The sequence below is a fragment of the Rhododendron vialii genome, chromosome 8a (genome assembly GCF_030253575.1).
Source record: "Rhododendron vialii isolate Sample 1 chromosome 8a, ASM3025357v1".
Taxonomy (NCBI): domain Eukaryota; kingdom Viridiplantae; phylum Streptophyta; class Magnoliopsida; order Ericales; family Ericaceae; genus Rhododendron; species Rhododendron vialii.
In genome coordinates this window covers 35,123,219-35,145,907 of record NC_080564.1, presented here as the reverse complement: position 1 = coordinate 35,145,907, position 22,689 = coordinate 35,123,219, and the positions used below count along the sequence as shown (strand labels likewise).

The window sequence follows — 22,689 nt, the reverse complement described above, 5'->3', positions numbered from 1 at the left end:
CCGCTTCTTCTCTCCTAGTTTGGGATATGGAAAGTTACCGGTAAGGGGTACAAAGTTGGGCTGGGGAACACAATCCCTCTCTCAGGATTGCAATTCCAACAGTCGATAATAACTCACTAAAGATGAGGGGCTGCCATTTTCTCAAAGAGAGTGAAAGATAAAATGAGTGGCAGGAGTGCTATGATTGGCTTTAAAATTACAAATGTGTGGAAGAGAAGAAAGGTGCGGTTCTTCTCTATGCAAGGCGTGGCCTGAGGTTTGTCATTTGACTCATTTGGGCAGAGAGAGGACGAATGGAATTCTTCTCGATCTCCAAATTAGCTGATCTCTTCTAAGTACTTATCAACTTTGACTGATGAGTGATGAGCTGCACGTACAAGATGAGCTGAGGAAGGTTTCCAAGCAGGCTACTACCGTTGTGGTGGCCCACTGCCTCTCCACCATTGGAGGAAGACCTCGATCTCATTGTTGTTAACGACAGCTTGGTTGCAGAAGCAAATGTTTTTCGTTGAGTGTAGTGGAAATACTCAGTGACACCACGGCTTGGATTGGCCTGTTGGATGAGTCTTTTTTTCCGCAATATACGGTGTCGGGGTGAAGTCTTGCCCACTACATTCGTCAATTTGAAAATTTTGCCCACGCTGGAATTTGGAGGCGAGGACCTCAACGCCTTATCATGGATAAGCAGCTCATTATTACAGGTTTTGTTATTTTCATTGTAATTGAACTTGACAAGCTAATTAAAAATTCTCCTCCACCGTTCCCCAGCTTGTATCCCTTCCAATTCATAGACGTGCAATCCCATCTCCAAAGGAGGCGATTCCGCTGATCTCATCCACTTTAAACTCGTGTAAAAGTTGGTAATTCAACTTTCTGTTATCGATTATATCTCAGCCAAATGAACAGGATCAAGTTTCCAACTTTGAAGCAGACTTTATTACCAAGAACAAACTCAAACAACAGAAGCAAATGAAAAGAGCAACTACTTTCATCCTTCGCGGATTCCAAACAAGAAGTATTGATTATCAAATTGGTGGGACATACCTCAATTCGCACCAATTTCCTTTGAGGCCATTTTCGTGGTCAAATCCAAGACTCTTAACCACCATACCATTCTGTGGGGCTCATGACTAAGTATATGAATTACACAAGACACAAGAGAGTGGTGATTAAGAATCCTGGGCATCACGATGACCCAGAACCATTGAATAATTACTCCTAGATGCGTTGGATGATGCCATGCCACTAAGAGTTTTAAAATCTCCTTGACCGATTTTAAACGGAAAATAATTGGTGTGAACCTTTCCCATTCTTGCTTCAAACATCCCTTATAATTTGGTAAACACAAGATTAGGACATTGCAATGTCCTTACCTTCCAATGTCTCCATTTCCTCTTCCTAGAAAGTAGAAAGGAGAACCGGCCTAGGAAGATACTAACATCCTACTTACCAAATTGCCCACTGAATGTGGAGGAGATGGTCCCCCAAGACATATTTTCCTTCGGGGTCAGATAAGTCATTTAGCATAAAAAGCAGGTATCTCTGCCCATAAAAGATTGTCCCTTGGCTTTAAAGCCAAGTGAAGTTGGATAGTTACGTGCCTGTTGTGCAAAGAAAAAACAGGTGCTTTGGGTCCCTTTACGTTAGGAGGGTGATCTACCTTAGACCAGTTTGTTCACAATCTTTGTATTGAAAATTTGCAACAAATTTCCTTGGCTTCCATTTACACTCTGACTTCTTTAGTTTTTTCTTTCCCCCTTTTTGTTTTGTCGCCAAGTGCTTCCTCATCTCTCAGGTAACCATCTCTCTCTCTCTCTCTCTCTCTCTCACACACACACACACACATATGATTCTTCATCAGAATTCTTACCAATTCAGCACTTAACTGAAGCTTAATCTCCCCTCCTGCTTTTCATTCTTGGAAGTTTTGTGGCATGGATTTCTATTCTGTTTTCTTCCCTTACCAATCTAGCATTCTTGCAATTTACATTGTACTTTTTCTTTTTTAATTCCCACTGGTTCTTCAACCATATTATCTCTCCGTTAAAAAAAACCCCAGATAAATAGTAATGTCATTATCTCTTATTAATTGTCCAATCCATCATGGACTATTAGCCCGGAGTTTAATACAATTGAATTTGGTTTTAGAACCCAAAAGAGCAAGAGGACAATTTTGTATGTCCCTTGGAGTCTTTCTTATAAACTTATATCTTAATATTGAAGATTTCATTTTTTTTTCTTTTCTACAGTTGTAAAGAGATATTTGGAAAAAAAAATTGTCATAAGAATCATCAATTTCTACAAGTAACAATTTTCCTTAGCAACGGTAAATGAGTTATGAACTAATATACTACTCCTTCCGTCCCAATTTCCAACTTATTAAGAAAACCAAATTTGATCCATTGATTTGGAAATTTAAATAATCTGATCCATTAATTTTGAAATTGGACAGTCAATTAGGGACATGTAAAAGTCAAAAAGGAACAAACAAATCGGGACGGAGGAGTAATATGATAGTTTCTACTCTTTGTTTTTTGTTTTCATATAATTCAATTCCTTATCCGATTTTTACATACGAAAAATAAATTACATGTGTTGTAGATATTTGACCCTACTGCAACTAAATTCTGGGTCCGCCCCTGGTCCAAAAGTGTATCTAATATTCCGTCCAAAAGTGTATCTAATATTCCGAAAGAGTCAAATCTTGTTCTTGTTAAGCTTTCGTACATATTGCAATGCCTCCTGGTTTTTGAAAATGCCTAATTTGATCACGCAAGATGAGTTGTTCAAACTTCAAACTCCTGACATCCACTCGCATGGCACAATAACTGGTGATAGAATTTGATAAAACAACCGCAAAACCAAACATCAATTTGGCATAGAATATGACTGGATACAGCTTAACCTTCGTTCCTTTATCTGTTGACCTTTCCAGGTTTGAACAAAGGCGAAAAAATCTGCTCAGGTGTTCGCATTTCAGAACAAGAGAGTGAAAGAATGGCTTGTCTTACCCCTGGTGTACTACTAAAGCTCCTCCAAGGAATGAATTCAAAAGCAAAAGTAGGTGGTGAACACCGTTCGGTCCTTCTACAAGTGATCAGCATCGTCCCAGCCTTAACCGGTTCAGAGCTATGGCCTAACCACGGCTTCTTCATAAAAGTCTCGGATTCGTCTCATTCCACATACGTCTCGTTATCAAAGGAAGACAACGAGTTCATCCTGAATAATAAACTGCAGCTTGGCCAATTCTTCTATGTCGACAGGATGGAATCTGGTACGCCAGTGCCTATCCTAGTTGGGGTGAGGCCGGTTCCAGGAAGACATCCATTTGTCGGAAATCCCAAGGATCTAATGCAAATGGTAGAGCCATCCATGGGCCCGATTCAGGTTGATCAGGAGGGAATTACTAGATCGAAATCGAGTGAGTTGACGGAATCCAAAGAGAACTTGAAAAAGAAATTTGTCATGAAAGAGGAGAAGGCAGCGGTTCCATCTAGGTACATGCAAGGTGTTTTGACATCTAATGCAAAAGCGAATGGAGGTGATCAAAACACAGCTGGGAAGAGCAACGAGAATGAGAGTAATGGAGTCAGTAAGAAGGTTGCACCGGTGAAAACAAAATTTCAAGAGCTCCAAGGTCAGGTACGCTATAGAGGATTGATCCTTGGAATTTTCAGATTCATTTCCAAAGAACATAAAACTGTGCCTAATAATATGAATTAAACTTCTCCTTGCATCCCTATCAAAAATCGTAATGTACCTTGCTAACTTGAAGCACGGATACAGATAAGGACATGTAGTCACGTCTTTTATTGGAAACTAGGACACGAACATGGACACGTGGTACAAAAATGTGCAGAAAAAGGCTAGGGACAGCAATGAATCCTGAAGAAGAATTAGGAACTTAGTGTAACTTATAAAGAATAAATCCCCAAATGGTTGACAATCGTTAATATTTGGATAACAGGCACGACCATTTACTCCATCTGGCAATCTTGCTGAAGTACTTGCATCAAAGCCAGAAGTTGATATATTTGATACCAAGGACAAGGAAGCTTTGACGCCATTGAAAAGTAGAACGGCAAAACACATCGTGACAAGTAAACTAGAAAACATGAAGTTGAACTGTTTGGCACACTCTAGGGAGAAGACTCAGATGCCTGAGATCATGTCCTGGTCCTCTCTACCGGCCAACCTTTTGAAGCCCGCCAAGGTATTTGTCCTCTCTCATCTATGCTATTCAAGAACTGACATGGATCACCAAATTGGCATATGCCTTTATATGGTGAAATGACCATTGCATATTATAACAACAGTTAGTTCTTTTTTTTTTTCCTTTTTTTTTTTGAACGGCTACAACAGCTAGTTCAGTTGCTGATATATTAGTCTAAACATAAAATTTGTGGGGGTTAAATGGACAACTTACAGTCGCGAAAAAGAATACATGACAATTTCTTACCGTTATGTATCTCCTATTGTTACACAAGGGAATGGTTAGAAGAAGAAACTTGGCTTCTTTGGTAGCTGCAGAGGCTCAAAAAGAAGCATCTTCAGCTGCAATTCTTGTCAAGTGCCTCAGGTATAAACCTAAAAAAAGTTTGTCATCATTTGTTTACTGATAACAATAACACATACCAAATAATGAAAACAATAAATTTAAGAAATGAAGTGTTCTTACCACAATGTTCTTACCTTAGTTTTTACCAGTGTTCATAGTGTTCTTAGTTTTTTCTGCTTTCAGTATGTTTGCCGATCTTTGCTCATCTGCATCACCAGAGAATCCCCACCTCTCTCTCACCAAGTTTTTCGCCCTTCACCAGCTTATCAACCAACCAAATGCCACACCCCCATCAAAGGACAAACCACTTCATCTCCCTATTATCTCAACTCCTTATGACAAGGACATAGACAAAAGTAGCAGAAATAGAGGCCTTGAAAATGGAAAAAGTATATCGAAAACCTTGAAGCCGTCGATAGAGTTAAGTGGGGCTGATAAACTAGAATGGGCAAAAGGAGATGTTATGAAGGATATCAAAGATCTAAGAGAGAACCTGTCAAATGAGACACAATCTTGGTTCTTGAAATTCTTGGAGGGAGCACTTGATGCAGGGTTTCGTGTGGAAAAGAAAGGAAAGGAGAGTATGGGGCGGAGAGTGGAGCCAGACAACCATATTGCTGTCACATTGTCACAACTCAAACAAGCAAACGAATGGCTGGACAAAGTGAAGACCAACTTCAGCTTAGAGAAAAACGGGTTAGATGAGACTGTTGAACGGTTGAAGAAAAAAGTATATGATTGTTTGCTTGTTCATGTGGAATCTGCTGCATCAGCTCTCGAGAGCCGGTCTGACCGTTGTTGATTCAAAATCAGAAAAATAAGTGGATGCGCTGTTAATTATCTGTCAATTGGTATTTATCATTAACTTATAGTTTTGTTTTTTGATTTTCAAATTCCTTGTGAAAATTAGTGCATTTCAGGTGGAAAGCAAGGTGTATGAAGAAGTGAGAATTATTTGGCAATGTCTACAGGGAAAGTGCAATTTGACCAGATTTTTTTATCACTATTAAAACTATTTCCTTCACCCGGTGGCAGCAAACAAACATATACCATGTGCCGTTATCTTTGAACTGGCCGCAAACTTAAAACCCTCTGGTTGCAACTTAAATCCCATGGACGCAAACTTAACCCGTGGCCGAAAACTTAAACCCATGGCCGCAATCTTCGACACTGTGGCCACGAACTTTAATCTAAAATGTTAACAAAATACTAGTTGAGAGCATGTAGTAATAGATTGTTGTACTTTTATTATAGTTGAGATCGTTTTGGGATGAATGGTGTTGGCTATAAAAACCGATTAAATCTCTCTCTCTCTCTCTAGTACAAAATGTCAACGAAGTCCAGGTCTTTTTTTATACTTACTCAAGCAATTTTCAATCTCAAGATGATACATACCTTCCTTGTGAGTATTCTTGTTACTTACTGGTGGATACGGTCGTAGCATTATTTACGGAGGTTTTTGTAATTAAATTTTACAGTGCTAAATCTCGTGCGTCCAAAAGTATTTTGGATTGTTCGGATTGAAAACCAATTTTGAACGCTGGTCAAAATTAAAAACACATCTTGCCAAAATGGATGGATGAGATCCTCCGTGAATAAGTTTTTCTCTTTCCAATAATCTGAAACTGGTACCAAACAAGAACAAACTAGAAAAGAAAAGGAAGGTGGGTTGGTTAATGCACCTGGTACCAAACAAGAACAAACTAGAAAAGAAATGGTACCAAACAAGAACAAACTAGAAAAGAAAAGGGAGGTGGGTTGGTTAATGCACCTAAATGGTGCCGTGTAGAAGGAGCAGCCCCTGCATCCGTATATAAGTATCATCACCTAATTCAAGCCCTCACTGCCTCTTTGAAACACTAAACCCTACCACCGCGATGACGAAGAACAAATTTCTCTACCGCAAAGGATTTCGAACTCGTAATCAAACTGAAGGTAGTCTTCATACATTTCTTCAGTCTAAAAATTACAGTGCTAAATTTAAATTGGATTTCATTTAGAAATTGCATTTATATTTCATCTCCTTTACGAAAATTGTGGAGAGAAAAGCAAGTCTATTAGAGTTTCAAGTGATCACGTGATAACTTATAGAAAAGACGGTGTGAATTGTGTGCATGAGGTAGTTGTCGTTCAAAATTTTCATTGTTCGTTCACTTTTTTTCCCTCATTTTTTTGTTTATCTGGTTTAGTACGTGAAATGTGGAAGAAAATAGGGTACCGTGGAGATAATTGGGTCGGAAGCCCATCTTAGCGGGGTAGATGTCTTTGGTCTGGGAAGTCGTCTCGAAGACGGTGTGAAGGTTGGATTTGGTGACTTGGCTGGGGATGGGTTATTCCCCGCAGCCGAGTATCTCAAATTTGAGTTTGGGTGGACTGCTCACCTGGTACTCGACCGTGGGGAATATAACCCCTCCACGGCCAAACCCACAAAACCAACCGTCATATCGTTTTTTAGACGGCTCCCCAAACCAAAGACATCTATCCTGCCAAGACGGGCTCCCGGCCCAATAACCTTCATGATACCCCATTTTCTTCCACATCTCACACACTGAATGAGATAAAAAAAAAAATTAGAAAAAAAGAAGAAGTGAACAAACAATGAAAACTTTGAACGACAACCACCTGATATGCTTAGTTCGCAGTCTTTCCAATAAGTCACCACGTGATCACTTGAAACTCTAATAGACTTGCTTTCATCTCCACAATTTTCGCAAAGGAGCTTAAACATAGATGCAGTTTCTAAATGAAATCCAATTTAAATCCAACACTGGAATTGTCGAACTGAAGAAATGTATGAAGACTACCTTCAGTTTGATTACGAGTTCGAAATCCTCGAATGGCTCAATAACCTTCATGATATCCCATTTTCTTCCACATCTCACACACTGAATCAGATAAAAAAAAAATTAGAAAAAAAGAAGAAGTGAACAAACAATGAAAACTTTGAACGACAACCACCTGCATAGTTCGCAGTCTTTCCAATAAGTCACCACGTGATCACTTGAAACTCTAATAGACTTGCTTTCATCTCCACAATTTTCGCAAAGGAGCTTAAACATAGATGCAATTTCTAAATAAAATCCAATTTAAATCCAACACTGGAATTGTCGAACTGAAGAAATGTATGAAGACTACCTTTAGTTTGATTACGAGTTCGAAATCCTCGAACGCTCAATGAATTCAGCGTTCTTCAATTTGGCGACCGAATTTGTGCAGCGGAGAAATCTTTTCTTTGTCATTGCGGTGGTAGGGTTTAGTGTTCGCGGTGGTAGGGTGCATTAACCAGCCCACCTCCCTTTTCTTTTCGAGTTTGTTGAATAGAATGAAAGTGATAGAAAATGCAAAAAAGAAAAAATACTGACTTTTTTGGTATTTGATTATGATGAAAATGCAAGAAAGTGTTAAAAAAAGTGAATATTCTTGTACAACTCATTAAACACATGACTACGTAGCTTCCACTTCTTTCTAGAAACACAAGGAAATTTTATTTTCTTGCGAAAATTGTCAATTCCTTTTACTTTCATGTGAAAATTGTATGTTTTATTACACTTCACATTATGTCCATAACTTTTGCTTTTTTATTATAACACATTATGTTAAGGTAAGTAAATATGTATTTTTCTTGCAAGATTTTTACAAACCTTTTCGTTTTAACCAAACACATGTCACTTTCTTCTTCTTTTTTACTTTACTTTCTCCCACTTTCACTCTGCAGCACAATTTTCTTTCTAATCAAATGGACCCTTTCTAGTTTGTCCTTTTTTGATACCAGTTTCAGATTATTGAAAAGAGAGAAACTTATTCACAGAGGATCTCATCCATTCATTTCGGCAAGATGTGTTCTTAATTTTGACCGGGTTTTCAATTCGGACTGTCGAAACCTCCATAAATAATGCTACATCCGTATCCACCGGTAAGTATCAATAAGAATACTCAGAAGGAAAGTATGTATCATCTAAGATTGAAAATTGCTAGGGATATATATTTTTTTATCAACTGTCAAGGGTTGTCCGAGCCCGTGACGGCTCTATGATTTTTTTATTAGAGTATTCAGAAATTATCTTTATATGAACCCAACAATATATACAACTATACAAGTAACACAATTTTATGTGCAAGTATGAATAATGCAACCAAAAATTTCTACAAAAATTGTCCCTGCCATACAAGAACTGAAAAGAGTTATTAGGTAAAAAATAAATCCACATCTTTTTTGGCAACTGAGTAGATAATAATGAGTTTTTTTAGTTTATATGAAAAAATTATATTTCAAAGTTCTCATTTTGCATGGTGAATAAGTTTTTTTTAGAGTGGAGGGAGTCAGATGTTACAATTGACTTAGATAAATTGTCATATTTTGAGTTTATGTTAAATCAATGCATTAGATCTACTAATATATCTTTTACAGAAATAGTAGCGAAGAGGTGACCTTTTTAAGAATATTCTCTTTCTAATTAGTAGCGATGACATAGTCGTATTTTGGTAGCGAAAGTTACCACCAAACCCAAGAAAGAAATCACGATTAAAATTATGTCATATTTTGAGTGTATGTTAAATCAGTTCATTAGATCTACTAATATATTTTTGAGAGAAATAGTGGCGAAGAGGTGACCTTTTTAAAAATGTTCTCTTTCTAATTAGTAGCGATAACATAGTCGTATTTTAGTAGCAAAAGTTACCACCAAACCCAAGAAAGAAACCACGATTAAAATTAGCGCCCTCTACTCCATACTACTATCAATAGATTTGGTGTTTGTATTTTGGATTAATTTTACAAACTAGAAAAACTAACATTTATAAAGCTAAATTTGATGACATAATTACTTAGTTAAAATTAACAATTCAATTTTGGCAGTTATACAAAAAAAAACCTGGACTTTGTTAATATTTTGGATTAAAATCTCTCTCTCGTCAACATTTTGGGAAAAAAAAAACCGCCCTCGGTGTCCACCTTTCTGCATTAACTCTCTCTCTCTCTCTCTCTCTCTCTCTCTCTCTCTCTCTCTCATTACAAAACCTGGACTTCGCTCAAAAGCCCTATTGAAAGTTTTCGCTGTCTTCAATCCAATCTTACTCATTCATCCATTGTCGTCGTAACCTTCGCTCAGATCGTCAAAATTGGAAGTGAAGTTCGGAAATTCTTAACTTTTCATTAGTTAATCAAAGCGAAGATCTCAACTGCGATACACATACAGATCCACACATAAACGAAGAGATATATACGAATGAGGTATTAGAATTATCCGTTGATGCAACTACTGTCGTAATTCTTGTTTCTGATTTCTTTTCAATTTATCGGATCTCTGATGCAATCGAATTACTTATTCCTCTCTCTTTTTTTGTGTGGCTAATTTACTCGGTTATTTGTTGTGGAGTTGAATTGTTTTGGTGATCTTAATTTCCCTGGTTGATTGATTAAAGATAAACTAGTCATTTAACAGCCCCTTTGGATGGTTAGAACAGATGAGAAAAGAAAGAAACTAGAAGATGATAAATTGTGAGAAAAGATGAAAAATGAACAAGAAAGATGAATCTTTTATTGGGTCATTTTGTTTCTCAGCACTTTTGGTGAGAATCGGTGAGAGGCCACACTCCTTTGTTTTCTCTTCCTTTCCCTAATTGATAAAGACAAACTAGTCATTTAACAGCCCCTTTGGATGGTAAGAAAAGATGAGAAAAGAAAGAAACAAGAACTCTTTCACTTGCTTGGATAGCTGGAGGAGATGAGAAGTTGTGAGGAAAGATGAAAATTGAACAAGAAAGATGAATCTTTTACTCGGTCATTTTGTTTCTCATAAAATCTCACCACTTTTGGTGAGAAACCACAATCCTTTCTTTTTTCTTTCTTTCCTCACAATCCAAAGGGCCTGTTAACCTTCACCATAGTTCGTATTTTGCGAGTTTTTGTTTCTTTTGTTTGAGGTATTGTGTTCTATATTGTTTAACGTACCTCCATCCATCTCGTAAAGCTGAGAAATTGTGAAGAAGTAAAGATGGTGAAGCTGACAATGATTGCTCGTGTAACCGATGGGCTTCCACTAGCGGAGGGACTGGATGATGGGCGTGATTTACAGGATGCTGAATTTTACAAACAGCAAGTCAAGGCTTTGTTCAAGAACCTTTCAAGAGGACAGAATGAACCTTCAAGAATGTCGGTTGAAACGGGGCCATACATTTTTCAGTATCCTTGTCATTAGCTGATATAAGTCTCTTTCCCCCTCATATTCTCGTGCATATAGAACTAATTGTACTACATAATCCACATTAGTTTTCCAGCTTTAGCTGGAGTCCTGACATATGCATTATACTTGAGAGGTGCCTTTTCGCATGTCTTGTAACTTCAGATTCAGAAACTTGCATCCTATTGTTTTTGGGTAGTTTCTGCCATGCTTCTGGTAGACTAAATAGTGAGTAACAAGAAACAATGATATTTTGTGGCAGTATTTTTCTCTAATTTGTGACATATGTATTACCCAATAAGAAGACATGATTTTACAATTTTTGCAATTATCTGAAAATTTTGCATAGCTATATGTGATGTGGGTCATGGACAATGCACATTCTGTATCTATGGTGTCTTCAGTCAAAGAAGACATGATATTTTTTTTATTTTTGCTCTAATCTGCTGTTTCTCATACTATTCTTTTTTCTTCTCTTTGAAAATGCACCATCCATGGATTTTAGATCTCTTAACCCAAGTTCTCAGTTATATTATTGAGGGGCGTGTTTGCTATTTGACCATGTGCGATCGTGCGTATCCAAAGAAACTTGCCTTTCAGTACTTGGAAGACCTTAAAAATGAGTTTGAGCGTGTTAATGGGAGTCAAATTGAAACTGCTGCTAGACCTTATGCTTTCATAAAATTCGGTATGTCTTTCTTCCCTCGTTGGAAGTGCTTATTGTTGTTAGAGATAAGAGAAAGTGTATAGGGTGTTAATGAACCCTTACACATATAACTTTGTTTATATTACTCTGGAGAGTTACACATACATAAGATAGACGATGTGGGACAAACCCACTCTCTCTAATAAACACTTCTAACACTTATGAATGGCGATTTTCCTATATTTGATAAATGAGGAGTTCGTTTTTTTCATTTCAAAGATACATTCATACAGAAGACAAAGAAACTGTACCAGGACACACGGACTCAGAGGAATATTTCAAAGCTGAATGATGAACTCTATGAAGTTCACCAAATTATGACTCGCAATGTACAGGAAGTTCTCGGTGTTGGTGAAAAGTTGGACCGTAAGTGACTCTTTTTCTGTTAATTTGTGTTAGCTTTGTTGTTGTCTAATTGGTTAGAATTATCCATTAAAATATAAAATGGCGAATTCTCAACACGGGCTTAATTTTCTGTCTTGATGAGCATGCTTCTTCTTTTTTTGGCATTTTGTTTTTCTTCTTCATGTATCTATGCACAAGGAAAAGTCATTTTAAGAGGTACAACTGATTTAAAACTCTCCATGGATCGATTCCCCCTTTAAAATGAGAGTATTGAGTGCTCCTAGTTTTGTATTTCATGTTACTCCTCCCAAGAGACATGTCATGTATAGGGCACCCCAACTGGATTGAATAGGATGAGAAATCTGAGAATTTCTATCAAAATCAAATGCAGCATTATACCAGGCTCTCTAATTAGTCTTGAGGTTTATCTAAGTGATTCCTGATATAACTAGGAAGACGTTTCAAATGTTAAACGGGTTACTGGACATGCCAGATTGATGTAAGAAAACATAGGATACATATTATTGGGAGTTGGGATCATTGTGCTTAATTTATTGATCGCCTTCCACCTTAAAGAAAGCATTTTGTCATTGAAGATAATCAAGTTAAGCTTTACGGCGATGTTGGTATAATACTCTTGGTAACCAAACTTGTTGGAGGAAAATTTTCCTCCTCGGGAAATCAAACACATTCTTTTTTGGTCAGGTATTGTACTCCTAGGCCAGGATCAGCTAGTAGACTGTTAAAATGCGGACTACTCCCATGTTTTTTATTCAATGTCAGGATGCATTAAAAGACAAGAACCTGTTGTTCTTTTTATTAAACCCACCAGGAGGCTGCTGTATATTGTTAGCCAGCCTAGCGGCAGCAAAAGGATAATACACTCCCCCATGATATGTTTCGTTCTGGTGCATAACTGGTGCCGCGTTAGTTGAGGGAGCTGGACAATATAGCTCCTCCACATCCCCTGTTAATGGCGAAATGAAAATGACGTTTTTTTACTTATTTTTGTCTTTATTGAAAAAATCATGCAACCACCGTCATACTTTTCCATCTCAGTCCAGCCTCTCTCTCCTCCCCTCGCCTCCCTCGTTAGTGCTGCTGACCAACATATAAAAAGCGCGCGCACACACACACACGTGGGCATGCTCTATAGAACACGTTCAATCTGACTCATCTGGGACCCATAGGGCCCTAGTACAAAGTTTGAGTTTCTTTTGAATTTTAAAATATCAAACAGGCGTTGACAAGGAACCAGAAGATACTGCTGAGTGCCTACCAATCCACAAAACGTAATATGTTTTCAAAAAACTTGAGAAGTAAACTTCAAAACTGTTCTCACTCATCTTACTGGTCCTTGAAAAATATGAATCAATCAGGTCCATTCATGGCTACATGACATGAAAACTCATTCATGCTTCCAAAGCTACGTTTTTGAAATTTTCTACAAGCACTTCCAGATGCTTTTCGTGAACTTGGCCAAGCGCTTACCTTTCGCAATGAGTGAGATAGTAGTAGGCTCTGGGCTTTGTGAAGTATTTCTGCACCTTTACTGCATAAGCCATACATCTTAACATCCTTCACTTTCTTCAGCTTTAATCCCTCGTAGAAAACCTTCTCGTTTCCACAAATCAATGGGAGCTTGAGCTGGGTTTGATTGCGCCCAATCTTTGTACCATCATGTCTCTCTTCATGGCGGGCAGAGAGAGACAATGTCAAGAGGCAATTTACCGGGAGGGGGGGGGGGGGGGGGGGGGGGGGGGGGGGGGGGGGAAACATAATGTATGAAATGGGTGTCAGGAGGCATAACCAGAGGCATTTTTGGTGAGAGGGTGACGACATGGCAGGGTAAGCAAGGAAGGGAGGGGTGGAGGAGGCAGGAGGAGAGGAGGGATGCGGAGGTAGCAATGTGGGGAAGTTGGGAGAGAAACTAGTAGAGTGAAAGAAGATGACAGTCCTACTTCCAAATTTTAAAGAATTATAATGGGATTTTTAGCTGAACTACTTTGTGGTATATCTTTTACATATTGTGTAACTCGTCGCCCGCTAATTTCCTTAAAAGGACTGGGAGGAACAGAGTTTTGTTAAGAAAATTGTTTGAATGGTTTCCTAAAATTTCCTTGAGGTTCTGAATTATAGAAACATTGTTTAAGACCAGCTTCCTCCTTGGACAAGAAAACCATAGTTAAGAAGGGACTTTTCCTTAGAAGCGAGTGGTAGAGAGAGAAGGTTTTGGTTAAGCTCTGCCAACTATAAAATAGGCCTTTTGGCCTTGTAAGTTTATGAAGCTAATATGGACAACAGCAAACCCCTTGTAGTAGTTACTAGTTACTACCTGTTTTACCTTTCAAGTGTTGGGTACTACTTGTTCGTGCTATCCTAGTATTTCTCTTGCAGATTTTTATTTATTTTCTAGCTTGTATTTCTCTCTTTGCAGAGGTCAGTCAAATGTCCAGCCGCTTGACATCAGAGTCCCGCATATATGCTGATAAGGCAAAGGATTTAAATCGGCAGGTTAGTTCAACTGGATCATGGAATGGTAGACATGTGCTCTAGGGGATCTGTGATTCAAACTTCCTGAGAAAATTTATCAAATACATACCACCTCCTATCCCAACACTGTTTTATATCCATCACTTGCAGTCAGCTGGGGCATATTGGGACTGTCTAGATGTTACATGAGCCTTATGGACAATCCTTGTGAGGATCAGCTGATTCCTGCATATTAACATGGTTTGATTCACCATAAAAAATATGAAGATTAGTCTTCGTTGATCAAGCATTCCTCCATGTGTTTTTTTTTAACATCCTTCAATGTGTAATTGGCCTACTGATTTCACAGTATTTTTTTATGCTTTGGAATCTTGGACCTCAATCTAATACTAGCTTGTTTCCCGAAAGTCCATGGCAATCTTCATCTCTCCACTTGAAACTTCTGATGAAGATCTACGGTACGACTTACGAGTATATCAGATACAGGGTTACCTGATATAGAGGATGTACAGATGATATTGTTCTTACTTTAAATATGCAATTGCAACTTGACCTCAGCATATCGTTATTGGAGTTGGAGTGAGGTCAATTGAAGTAGGCTACATATGTTCCCATCTGTTTCGAAATGACTGTTGTGAGCCTACTTTAGACAAGCCTAGTTCCCTACGCACTCCCACCCTCCCTCCTTTTTGTTTTTTTATCTTCATTAACAGTGCTAGTCTGCTTATGAACTGAATTTCGAATCTTGTATTTGGACGGACATCTTACTAATTCGCTCGTATGATTTGATTTTCATCCTCCACTGCAGGCTTTGATCCGGAAGTGGGCCCCTGTAGCCATTGTCCTCGGAGTTGTCATCCTCCTCTTTTGGGTGCGGAAGAAAATTTGGTGATGTACTGATATACCATCTGCTTGAAGTTTCCAAGCTCTATTTTAGTTTCTCCAGATTTGTACGTTGACCGAAGCTGCTTGTTGGGAACTTTTCCCACCAGAAACCTGATGTTGAGTGCCTGGTCCTCTCGAACGTTTTTAAAAGACTCATTTTTATAGGCGACTTGCAATTTTTGGTTTACAGTATGATTCAAGTTACACAGTACAGGCGTTGTGAGTACCTTATATGGATGGGACAACATGCCATTTGGAGATTTGATAGAAATGAAATTGGTTTAGTAGCCAAAACATGTATGAGAAGTGGGCATTTCTCACAACTGAGCTAGACATAGATTCTATTCGGTGTTTGTGTGTTTCGCTCATCGCATACGATAGACGCTTAAATACTGCTGTATGCCATGTCACCTGTGGAATCTCTTCATTGTGTTTAGAATTCAAAAGAACAATAGCTTTGCATATCATTTTGAATAATCCTACGATCAAATTATGTATTTGAAGTTTTGGAAAAAGAAATCTATAGTTCAGGAAATCATGGTTACCATTTTCTTCTTTCTTTGTTCACTACCCACCCCTTCCTTTCTCATCTAGCACGACCACCAACTTCAGACTACCATCCGTCATCCCTCTCTTCCATCACCCCTCTAATAACTACCACCTCATCTGGCATCCATTGACCCAACCATCACCATCACCACTTAAAAATTTGTCTCGAGTACCTGTCTCTTTTTCATCACCATCGGCGATGCACCCGGCGAGGAGTGCCTGAAATCTGAGCAATCTTAATTTGTTCGAATCAATGTCTGAAGACTCCGAACCATTTCAGATTGCTCTGATCTCTTCGTCACTTCTAGTTTTGAACAATTTCAAATTTATCGAAAGTTAATGGCAGAAACATTTCCGATTTTTCGAATGATAATCTAGTAGGATGCTCCGGTTTTGCTATGGCTCTTAATTCTAGCTCTCTTGAAGTTTAATAGTTTGAGATATTTTCAAAAGATGCTTCTACATTTGCGCTTATGTTCTCATTTCTACTTACGCACACGCATTACGTGACTTAGGCTCACCCGCTTTGCAATTGTGAGAGTTGTGTGAAATTGTTGTAGAAGGCTACTGTTTGAGCGTTGCGGCCCACACCACCTGGTTAAGATTTAAAAAAAAAAAAACCTCTTCGAAAAACCATACAGAACTTTTCTTTGGTTTTAACTCAAGTACAAGTCAGGTATCGCATACTTGACTAATTCTGGGGTTCCAATCTCACTGAGGAATACGATTCTGATGATTCGGGCTCACAACTCGGGATTGCACCTCGGCGTGGCCTGTGTAATAATGCATAGTTTTCAAATCTTTGCTTTGGAACTTAAAATTAAAAAAACCGTTCCCATTCCAACCATTTCCAACGGTAACTTTCCTTCCTTCAAAAGACCTTTAGCAACCCTTTCCGCTTTAGCAGAAGCTCCAGAAAAGATTACACAAGAAAGAGTCTTCAAAACCCAGAAAGTTCAATCAAAATAAAGGACGAAGTAATGGGGATTTCCAAGCAAAATCTAGAAGCAGAGAAATTTCGTCAAAATGAAGAAGAAGAAGAATCTGACACTGAAGAATGCGATTCTGATGATTCGGATGAAGACCCAACTTTCGACGCTGTCGAAGAGACTCGATCTAGCTTTTCAAGGCTCTCTATCAAGAAGAAATCCAAGTCTCGGTGAGTCTTCTTTGTATGCACAGGTGTCGTTTGATTTTATTACCCTATGAACCAAAGTTTCAGTCTTTGATCAAATGGGTGTCTTTGGTTTTGTGCAGTACTGTTAAGGAAACGGAAGAGGGAAATGAAGAAAACCCAGATGTAATCGTGCCGGAGCTTAATGAAGAGGACCAAAGGAGTTTCGAGGTTGTCCGAAAGATCGTAGAAGGTTATCCAAAATTGTTTTTTTCCGTTTCTTTTCTTTTTGGTTGGATAAAAGGTGTGCTTAACTGAATATGTTCTGATAGAAATCTGATTCATTGGTGGCAGTTGGGCAGGTGGAGAAACTGAAAGTGGAGCAATGCAAGGTATACTTGAGGAAACATGGGTTGAGGTTGACAGGAAACAAAGACACCCTCATCGGGCGCATTAAAGAGCATCTAAGGTAGTATTTTGTAACTTTTGCTTATTTTTTGTTTGGTTACTTTGCTTGATTATAAGTTGCCATACGTTGTTGTTTGGATCATTATAAGGATTTCCTAAATGTATTACTTTGCTTAACTCTGCTGTACGACTTCAGCATCCTCAATAGTGGTGGAGAGAGGAAGTACCCAATATCTAGCTTCTTATGGTACTGCAAAGGTATGCATTGTCTGAGTTCACAGAAGTTTCTTTATTCGGTTTCAGTTTCTTATTTCATAGATGGCTTTTCTCAATGAAGAAAAAAAAACATAGCTAATATTAGTGGACCTCATATACCTTAGAACCAATTAGGCTGTCTAGACTTCCATTGGAGATTATCTAGTCGCATTGCCTCACCCTTATGTACAGAAGGGGGTATCTAGCCTTATAATAAGCTTTGTCTCACTGGAATTAGTATATTTCACCACATTCGAAACACAGTAAACTGGTTGGAGAAAGCACTGTGCTTCACATTCGTAAGACAAGTTATCGGATTCCCCATCTAATGACTTTCACATATTTTGCATCTTCCATATATGTTTTGAGAGCTCAGTTTCTGTGTATTTTGATGCTTCTTTCTGACATATATGCAGGTGATGCATGCACAGGAGATGTTGTCATGTTTGAACAAAATGTGTACGAAATGTGAGTACTGTTGACAATTCTTTATGTTCTTAAATTTCTGATTGACCGGAAAAAAAAATTCTGTGTTCTTGAGAAAATGAATATTTTGATAAAGCCTACTGTCTAATTTTTTATTTATTTTTGGGTGAATAAGGATTCCGTTGAAAGAACAAACTTACAAAAAACAAGTAAGGAGAACCTTCCAAACAATCAAAAGCCTGGTGTTTACTAAGTGAGGAATTGTGAGATGGATATTAGCGATACTAAGTGAGGAATTGTGAGATGGATATTAGCGATACTAAGTGAGGAATTGTGAGATGGATATTAGCGATACTAATGCTAATAGTGTCCATTTGCTGGTGCAAGATGGAAAATTCTGTCAGTTCTCTTGATTCGAGTATCTAAATGCACAAAGGAGAGTTTAGATGATCCTTTGATGTTTGTTCCCTATTCTTGTGATGCTTGGGCTATTACCACACATAAACAGTCAGTAATGAACCGAAAGTGTAGTTGCTATATTCAGTATTTTCCTAACCTGCCCTTTGGTTTGCCTTTCTAATATGTTTATTGTTGCAGGTTCAACATTGCGTCTCGAAGTGCCAGTGGTCCTCCATGTGGAACAAGGATTGTTGCAGGTCGCGTTGTGAAAGAAAGCTACGGCGCTGCAAAGCAACAGCATACATTCACAGTGAGCTGCAATTCCATCTTACTTAAGTTAGATACATACACTTAGTGGAATGCTTCTATATTCTTCATCTGGCTGTTGGTACGAATGTGTTATGCTATTCTCATGTGTATTGTAACTATTGTTGGCTAAGAAAGTATTCAACGGAGAGTAGGTCAAACCAATGCAACTTGCAATTGCATGTGATCTGGTTCATATACTGTTCAACTGATCTTCCACTTTGGCCCAAAAGATTTCTGAAAATGATTTCAAGTTTTCAAATATGCTAATGCTAACTTGACTGAGTAGAATTGCAACAGAAGGATTCTTTTAGCCAACCCCCATTTGGTGTTGGGAAAGGTTTTGTTATCTTGGTTTGGATTTCAAAATGTTTTGCATATCATACTCCCAAAGATTTTGTCGGCAATGATCATTAGCAAAAATAAGGGATGACTATCATCCGTTCAATGCCTGCTTCGTTTGCCAGTTGAGGAACAAGTTGCCCAAGATCATCTGGGTGAATTTTATTTAATGAGAGATATGATAGAAGTACCTGAAGTCCTATTATAAAATTGCCCAGTCATATAATCCATGGGCTAATAGCTAATCTATTCTATGGTTAACTGTGGCTTTCATGACTGCTTGTATCAGATTGAAGTATTATGGAGCAAAGGGGAGAAACCACTCCCTCCACTTCATCCCCTTTTAATTAAGGGCAGAAATCTTTATCGGTTAAAGACAATGAGGCAGGTTTGTCATTACCAATTTTTTCTCTCTTAACCATTATCTGCTTATCATTTGAATTATGGTCTTTATCCTCATTCCTCAATGTCAAATACAGAGGTGGGAAGATGAAGGTGAAAGGCAGAAAATGCTTTCAGAGAAGCATGCTAGAGGCTCTCTTGCTCGGTCCAATAGGGAAGCACGTGTCCAGCTGAAGGAAACAAGGAAGATACTCAGGGCCACTAGGTAGGTACCTTGTTGATGCCGTATTGAAGAAGTTGCGATTGATTTGATGATTTCTCGTATGTATATGTACAGGGCCATTCCGCTCACAAAACAAATAACACAACAATTTGCTTTGGATGGCTGAGATTAGATCCCACAACACACCTACTCACACCCAACTCAAAGTCACGTGCTCTCTCTCCAACCCCAGACGTCTCTCTCTCTCTCTCTCTCTCTCTCTCTGCTCGTTCACACTTCAGAGCTCCGGCTTGCATTATCACCTTTGAGTATTCAATTTCCTGCATCTTATTAGTTCTTACTCATAGAGGAATACCTAATCGTCTACTGCAATCAAGTTGAATAATTCAACCAATCCGTAAAACCCAAATCAACATGCTATGTCTGTGTTCCAGCAAAAGTGCACAAACCATAAATCTTCCCCCAAAAGCACAAAGCACTCACTAAACTTAAAACCCCCAAACCAAGACTACTACCTTATAATATCTTTTTCACACTGAAAAGCTTAACCAGAAATTCATGCCACTGTATTGAAAACTAAACAATAATTTTAGTTACAAAATTGACAGCTGTAGAGCTGTCAAAGTGTTAATTAACAAGATACAAATGAATTGAAGCCCTTAAGCCGCCTGATGGTTGCCGACAAACCTTCTCCTCCACCATAACCTTGCCGGAAAAGCTTTCTTCGCCGGAAATCAAAACCCATGACGTGCAGCAAAAGCCCAGAACGAGCCCTTCATTTACCTCGAAATCAGAACCCCAGAACGTTTAGCAAACCCAGCCCTTCAACCTTTGTTCGTTCGCCGGCGCAGCGTGAGGGAGGTGTTTGCTCGCCTGCGTTAGGGGCTTCGATTGCTCGCCGGAGCTCTGAACGGGCAGAGAGAGACAGAGAGAGCAGAGGACGACAGAGAGAGAGAGCACGTGACTTGAGTTGGGTGTAACAGGTGTGCTGTGGGATCTATTCTCAGCCGTCCAAAACAAAGGCATTGAGTGTCAATTGTTGTGTTATTTGTTTTGTGAGCGGAACGGCCCCGGTATACGTATTAGAAGAAATAAAGATTAGTTGTATTAAGCACTGAATTTGTTCATATCTCAGGAGAATGGAAGATCAGAACAAAAAACTGAAAGTGACTAAAGCACAGTCGCTTCAACTGCAATCTAATGGTTCACAAAATGTGGGAATCCAACTTCAAGAGCAGCAGAAGAACCTGCAGAGGCGTCAAGAGGAAAAGATACAGAAGGAATGTTTGTACTCCAAAAACTGCAACGAGAATATTTCGGTCCCATCTGGAACATTGCATAGACAGCCTGGTTCAACAAGTATGACTTCAAGGAGTTCATTCCTCAGCCAGAACCATGAAAACAGCAAGAAGTACACTACTCTGCCCGGTTCATTCCAATGTCAGAGCCATGAAGAAAGCATCAAGTATATTCCTCCGAACTGTTCATTCCACAGGAGTCCACTCAGAATGCCTTTGACAAGTATTAACAGTTCAACATGTGCTGAATACAATGATCCATATTCATATCGACCTCGTGTTGGTGTGAAGAGTCCACTTCGAACTCGCAATAATCATGAGCAAAGCATAAATCCTAACTCGTGGAGGAATCCTAATCCTTTGGGTTCATTTCAAAGGCATGCCCATGAGGAGAGAGCAAACGTCAGAGGAATATTGGGTCCATACCAAAGGCCATGGCACCAACAAAGGCAGCTTTGCCGACTCTATGCCCAAGGAAGGTGTTATTACGGAGATCACTGCAAGTACCTGCATGAATATAGTAACAATCAGAATGATGTGCATTATTAATACCAGAAATTCTTGGAATAGAGTTGAAGGTTGCAAATTGGTTTCAGCTATCTTGCTGATTTTTTGTTGGAAGAAGAATATAGGCCCTTTTTCAGTCATCTATTTTACTTTTTTGTGGATTCTCAATTGTGAATCTTCAGGAGTTTACCCAAAGGCATGTTGAATGGTGATTTTGGTTCAGTCCTTGAATTCTAAGTGCTACCTAACAATTCTAAACTTATCAACTAAATTTTGAGCTGAAATATGCTTTCTTGGAACCTAATATATCGTCATGGCTGAATTTCATCATTTGTTCACCTATATGTGGATTCATTGCTCTAGGCTCTAGCGTGATGTGCATATACAAGGGTTTTGCCTCTGATGTCGGTATGAATTGCCAAACTGCAATCACAATACATGTTACAAGGATAAAAAAGATTAAACACACTGATGTAAGTTGGAATGACTTGCCATATTCAAAAATCAAAATCTTACAAGGTATATTCAAAAAAAATAAAAAAATATCTGTCACAAGAACCAAGCAAGTTCAACATTTTTCATTTTTCTTTGCCACTAGTTATGGATCAAGATCCTCTCACATGTTCCTTGTGTGGTTCAAAATATAATTAGTCACGGCTTGATTATGACGATCCAAGCAATTCATTTGTAAGACTCAATATATTTTTATCATTCTTGCAAAAATTCCTTCCGGACTAGAGTGGCATTTGATCATCATGTGTTTAAGGTGCCAACTTCTTTGGGATGTTTCTCTCGCGTTGTGATGCCTTCTCTCTTGTTCCTTCACCTCCACAGGTGCCTCTCTCTCTCTCTCAAAGCTTTGTCTTTACAATGTTTTGTAGTAGTACTTTGGTCTGTCCTTGTTTTAGTCCGTTAGAGCATCTCCACCCTTTCATTTGAGTAAAAATTTAAGTAAAAGTTTCATTTTACATGAAGTAATTCAATGGGCAAATACAAATCTAGGCATAAATTTGAGTAAAGGTTTCATTAATGACATATTGGTAAATTTGCGGGGCGGGGCGGGGCGGGCTGGGGGGGGGGGGGGGGTTGTGGTTTCATTAATGACATATTGGTGGTGGTGGGGGAATAACCTTCAAAATTTGAGCAAGGATTTGGTTCAAACCAAATTTGATAAGAAATTTGAGTAAAATTCAAATTTGGTATGAGTTTGAGTAAAGAGTGGAGTGATATTTTGGATGATTTTTACTCAAATTTAAGTTTGAGTTTAAATTTGAGTAAGGGATGGAGATGCTCTTTACGCCTCGTTTGATCCAGGTAGGCGGCTGTGATTGGACTAAGGAGAAAATTTTTCGGT

General features: G+C 38.6%; 3 protein-coding genes across 4 annotated transcripts; all 3 read left to right on the top strand.

The window, feature by feature from the left end:
- The first annotated feature begins 1,607 nt into the window (after window positions 1-1,607).
- LOC131298988 (uncharacterized) lies at window positions 1,608-5,558 on the top strand. The gene is made up of 5 exons (XM_058324513.1): window positions 1,608-1,795; window positions 2,936-3,642; window positions 3,968-4,213; window positions 4,488-4,579; window positions 4,742-5,558. Exons 2-5 carry the CDS (start codon window positions 2,998-3,000, stop codon window positions 5,358-5,360), a joined length of 1,602 nt encoding a protein of 533 aa, XP_058180496.1. The 5' UTR covers window positions 1,608-1,795; window positions 2,936-2,997; the 3' UTR covers window positions 5,361-5,558.
- A 3,921-nt stretch (window positions 5,559-9,479) lies between these two features.
- Window positions 9,480-15,630, top strand: LOC131298991 (25.3 kDa vesicle transport protein SEC22-1-like). Of its 2 annotated transcripts, none has more exons than XM_058324516.1 (6): window positions 9,480-9,788; window positions 10,528-10,739; window positions 11,265-11,425; window positions 11,663-11,809; window positions 14,226-14,302; window positions 15,090-15,630. In XM_058324516.1, the coding sequence occupies exons 2-6, from the start codon at window positions 10,552-10,554 to the stop codon at window positions 15,171-15,173; spliced, it is 657 nt and encodes a 218-aa protein (XP_058180499.1). In that variant the 5' UTR covers window positions 9,480-9,788; window positions 10,528-10,551; the 3' UTR covers window positions 15,174-15,630. The 2 variants fall into 2 exon arrangements, with proteins under 2 accessions (XP_058180499.1, XP_058180500.1); XM_058324517.1 differs by having other exon boundaries at window positions 9,494-9,788; window positions 14,432-15,630.
- Window positions 15,631-16,405: 775 nt separating this feature from the next.
- LOC131298990 (zinc finger CCCH domain-containing protein 62-like) lies at window positions 16,406-21,568 on the top strand. The gene is made up of 9 exons (XM_058324515.1): window positions 16,406-16,874; window positions 16,973-17,082; window positions 17,184-17,298; window positions 17,434-17,495; window positions 17,909-17,960; window positions 18,516-18,627; window positions 19,255-19,353; window positions 19,445-19,572; window positions 20,666-21,568. Exons 1-9 carry the CDS (start codon window positions 16,696-16,698, stop codon window positions 21,375-21,377), a joined length of 1,569 nt encoding a protein of 522 aa, XP_058180498.1. The 5' UTR covers window positions 16,406-16,695; the 3' UTR covers window positions 21,378-21,568.
- The last annotated feature ends 1,121 nt before the right edge of the window (window positions 21,569-22,689 follow it).

Bases quoted from the DNA above. Each gene is read 5' to 3' on its own strand.
- LOC131298988 (XM_058324513.1), top strand. From the start codon at position 2,998: ATGGCTTGTCTTACCCCTGGTGTACTACTAAAGCTCCTCCAAGGAATG. The intron at 3,643-3,967 runs GTACGCTATAGA...TTTGGATAACAG, and splicing joins TTCAAGAGCTCCAAGGTCAG to GCACGACCATTTACTCCATC. The intron at 4,214-4,487 runs GTATTTGTCCTC...TTGTTACACAAG, and splicing joins ACCTTTTGAAGCCCGCCAAG to GGAATGGTTAGAAGAAGAAA.
- LOC131298991 (XM_058324516.1), top strand. From the start codon at position 10,552: ATGGTGAAGCTGACAATGATTGCTCGTGTAACCGATGGGCTTCCACTA. The intron at 11,426-11,662 runs GTATGTCTTTCT...TTCATTTCAAAG, and splicing joins TTATGCTTTCATAAAATTCG to ATACATTCATACAGAAGACA. The intron at 14,303-15,089 runs GTTAGTTCAACT...CCTCCACTGCAG, and splicing joins CAAAGGATTTAAATCGGCAG to GCTTTGATCCGGAAGTGGGC.
- LOC131298990 (XM_058324515.1), top strand. From the start codon at position 16,696: ATGGGGATTTCCAAGCAAAATCTAGAAGCAGAGAAATTTCGTCAAAAT. The intron at 16,875-16,972 runs GTGAGTCTTCTT...GGTTTTGTGCAG, and splicing joins AAGAAGAAATCCAAGTCTCG to TACTGTTAAGGAAACGGAAG. The intron at 17,496-17,908 runs GTATGCATTGTC...ACATATATGCAG, and splicing joins CTTCTTATGGTACTGCAAAG to GTGATGCATGCACAGGAGAT.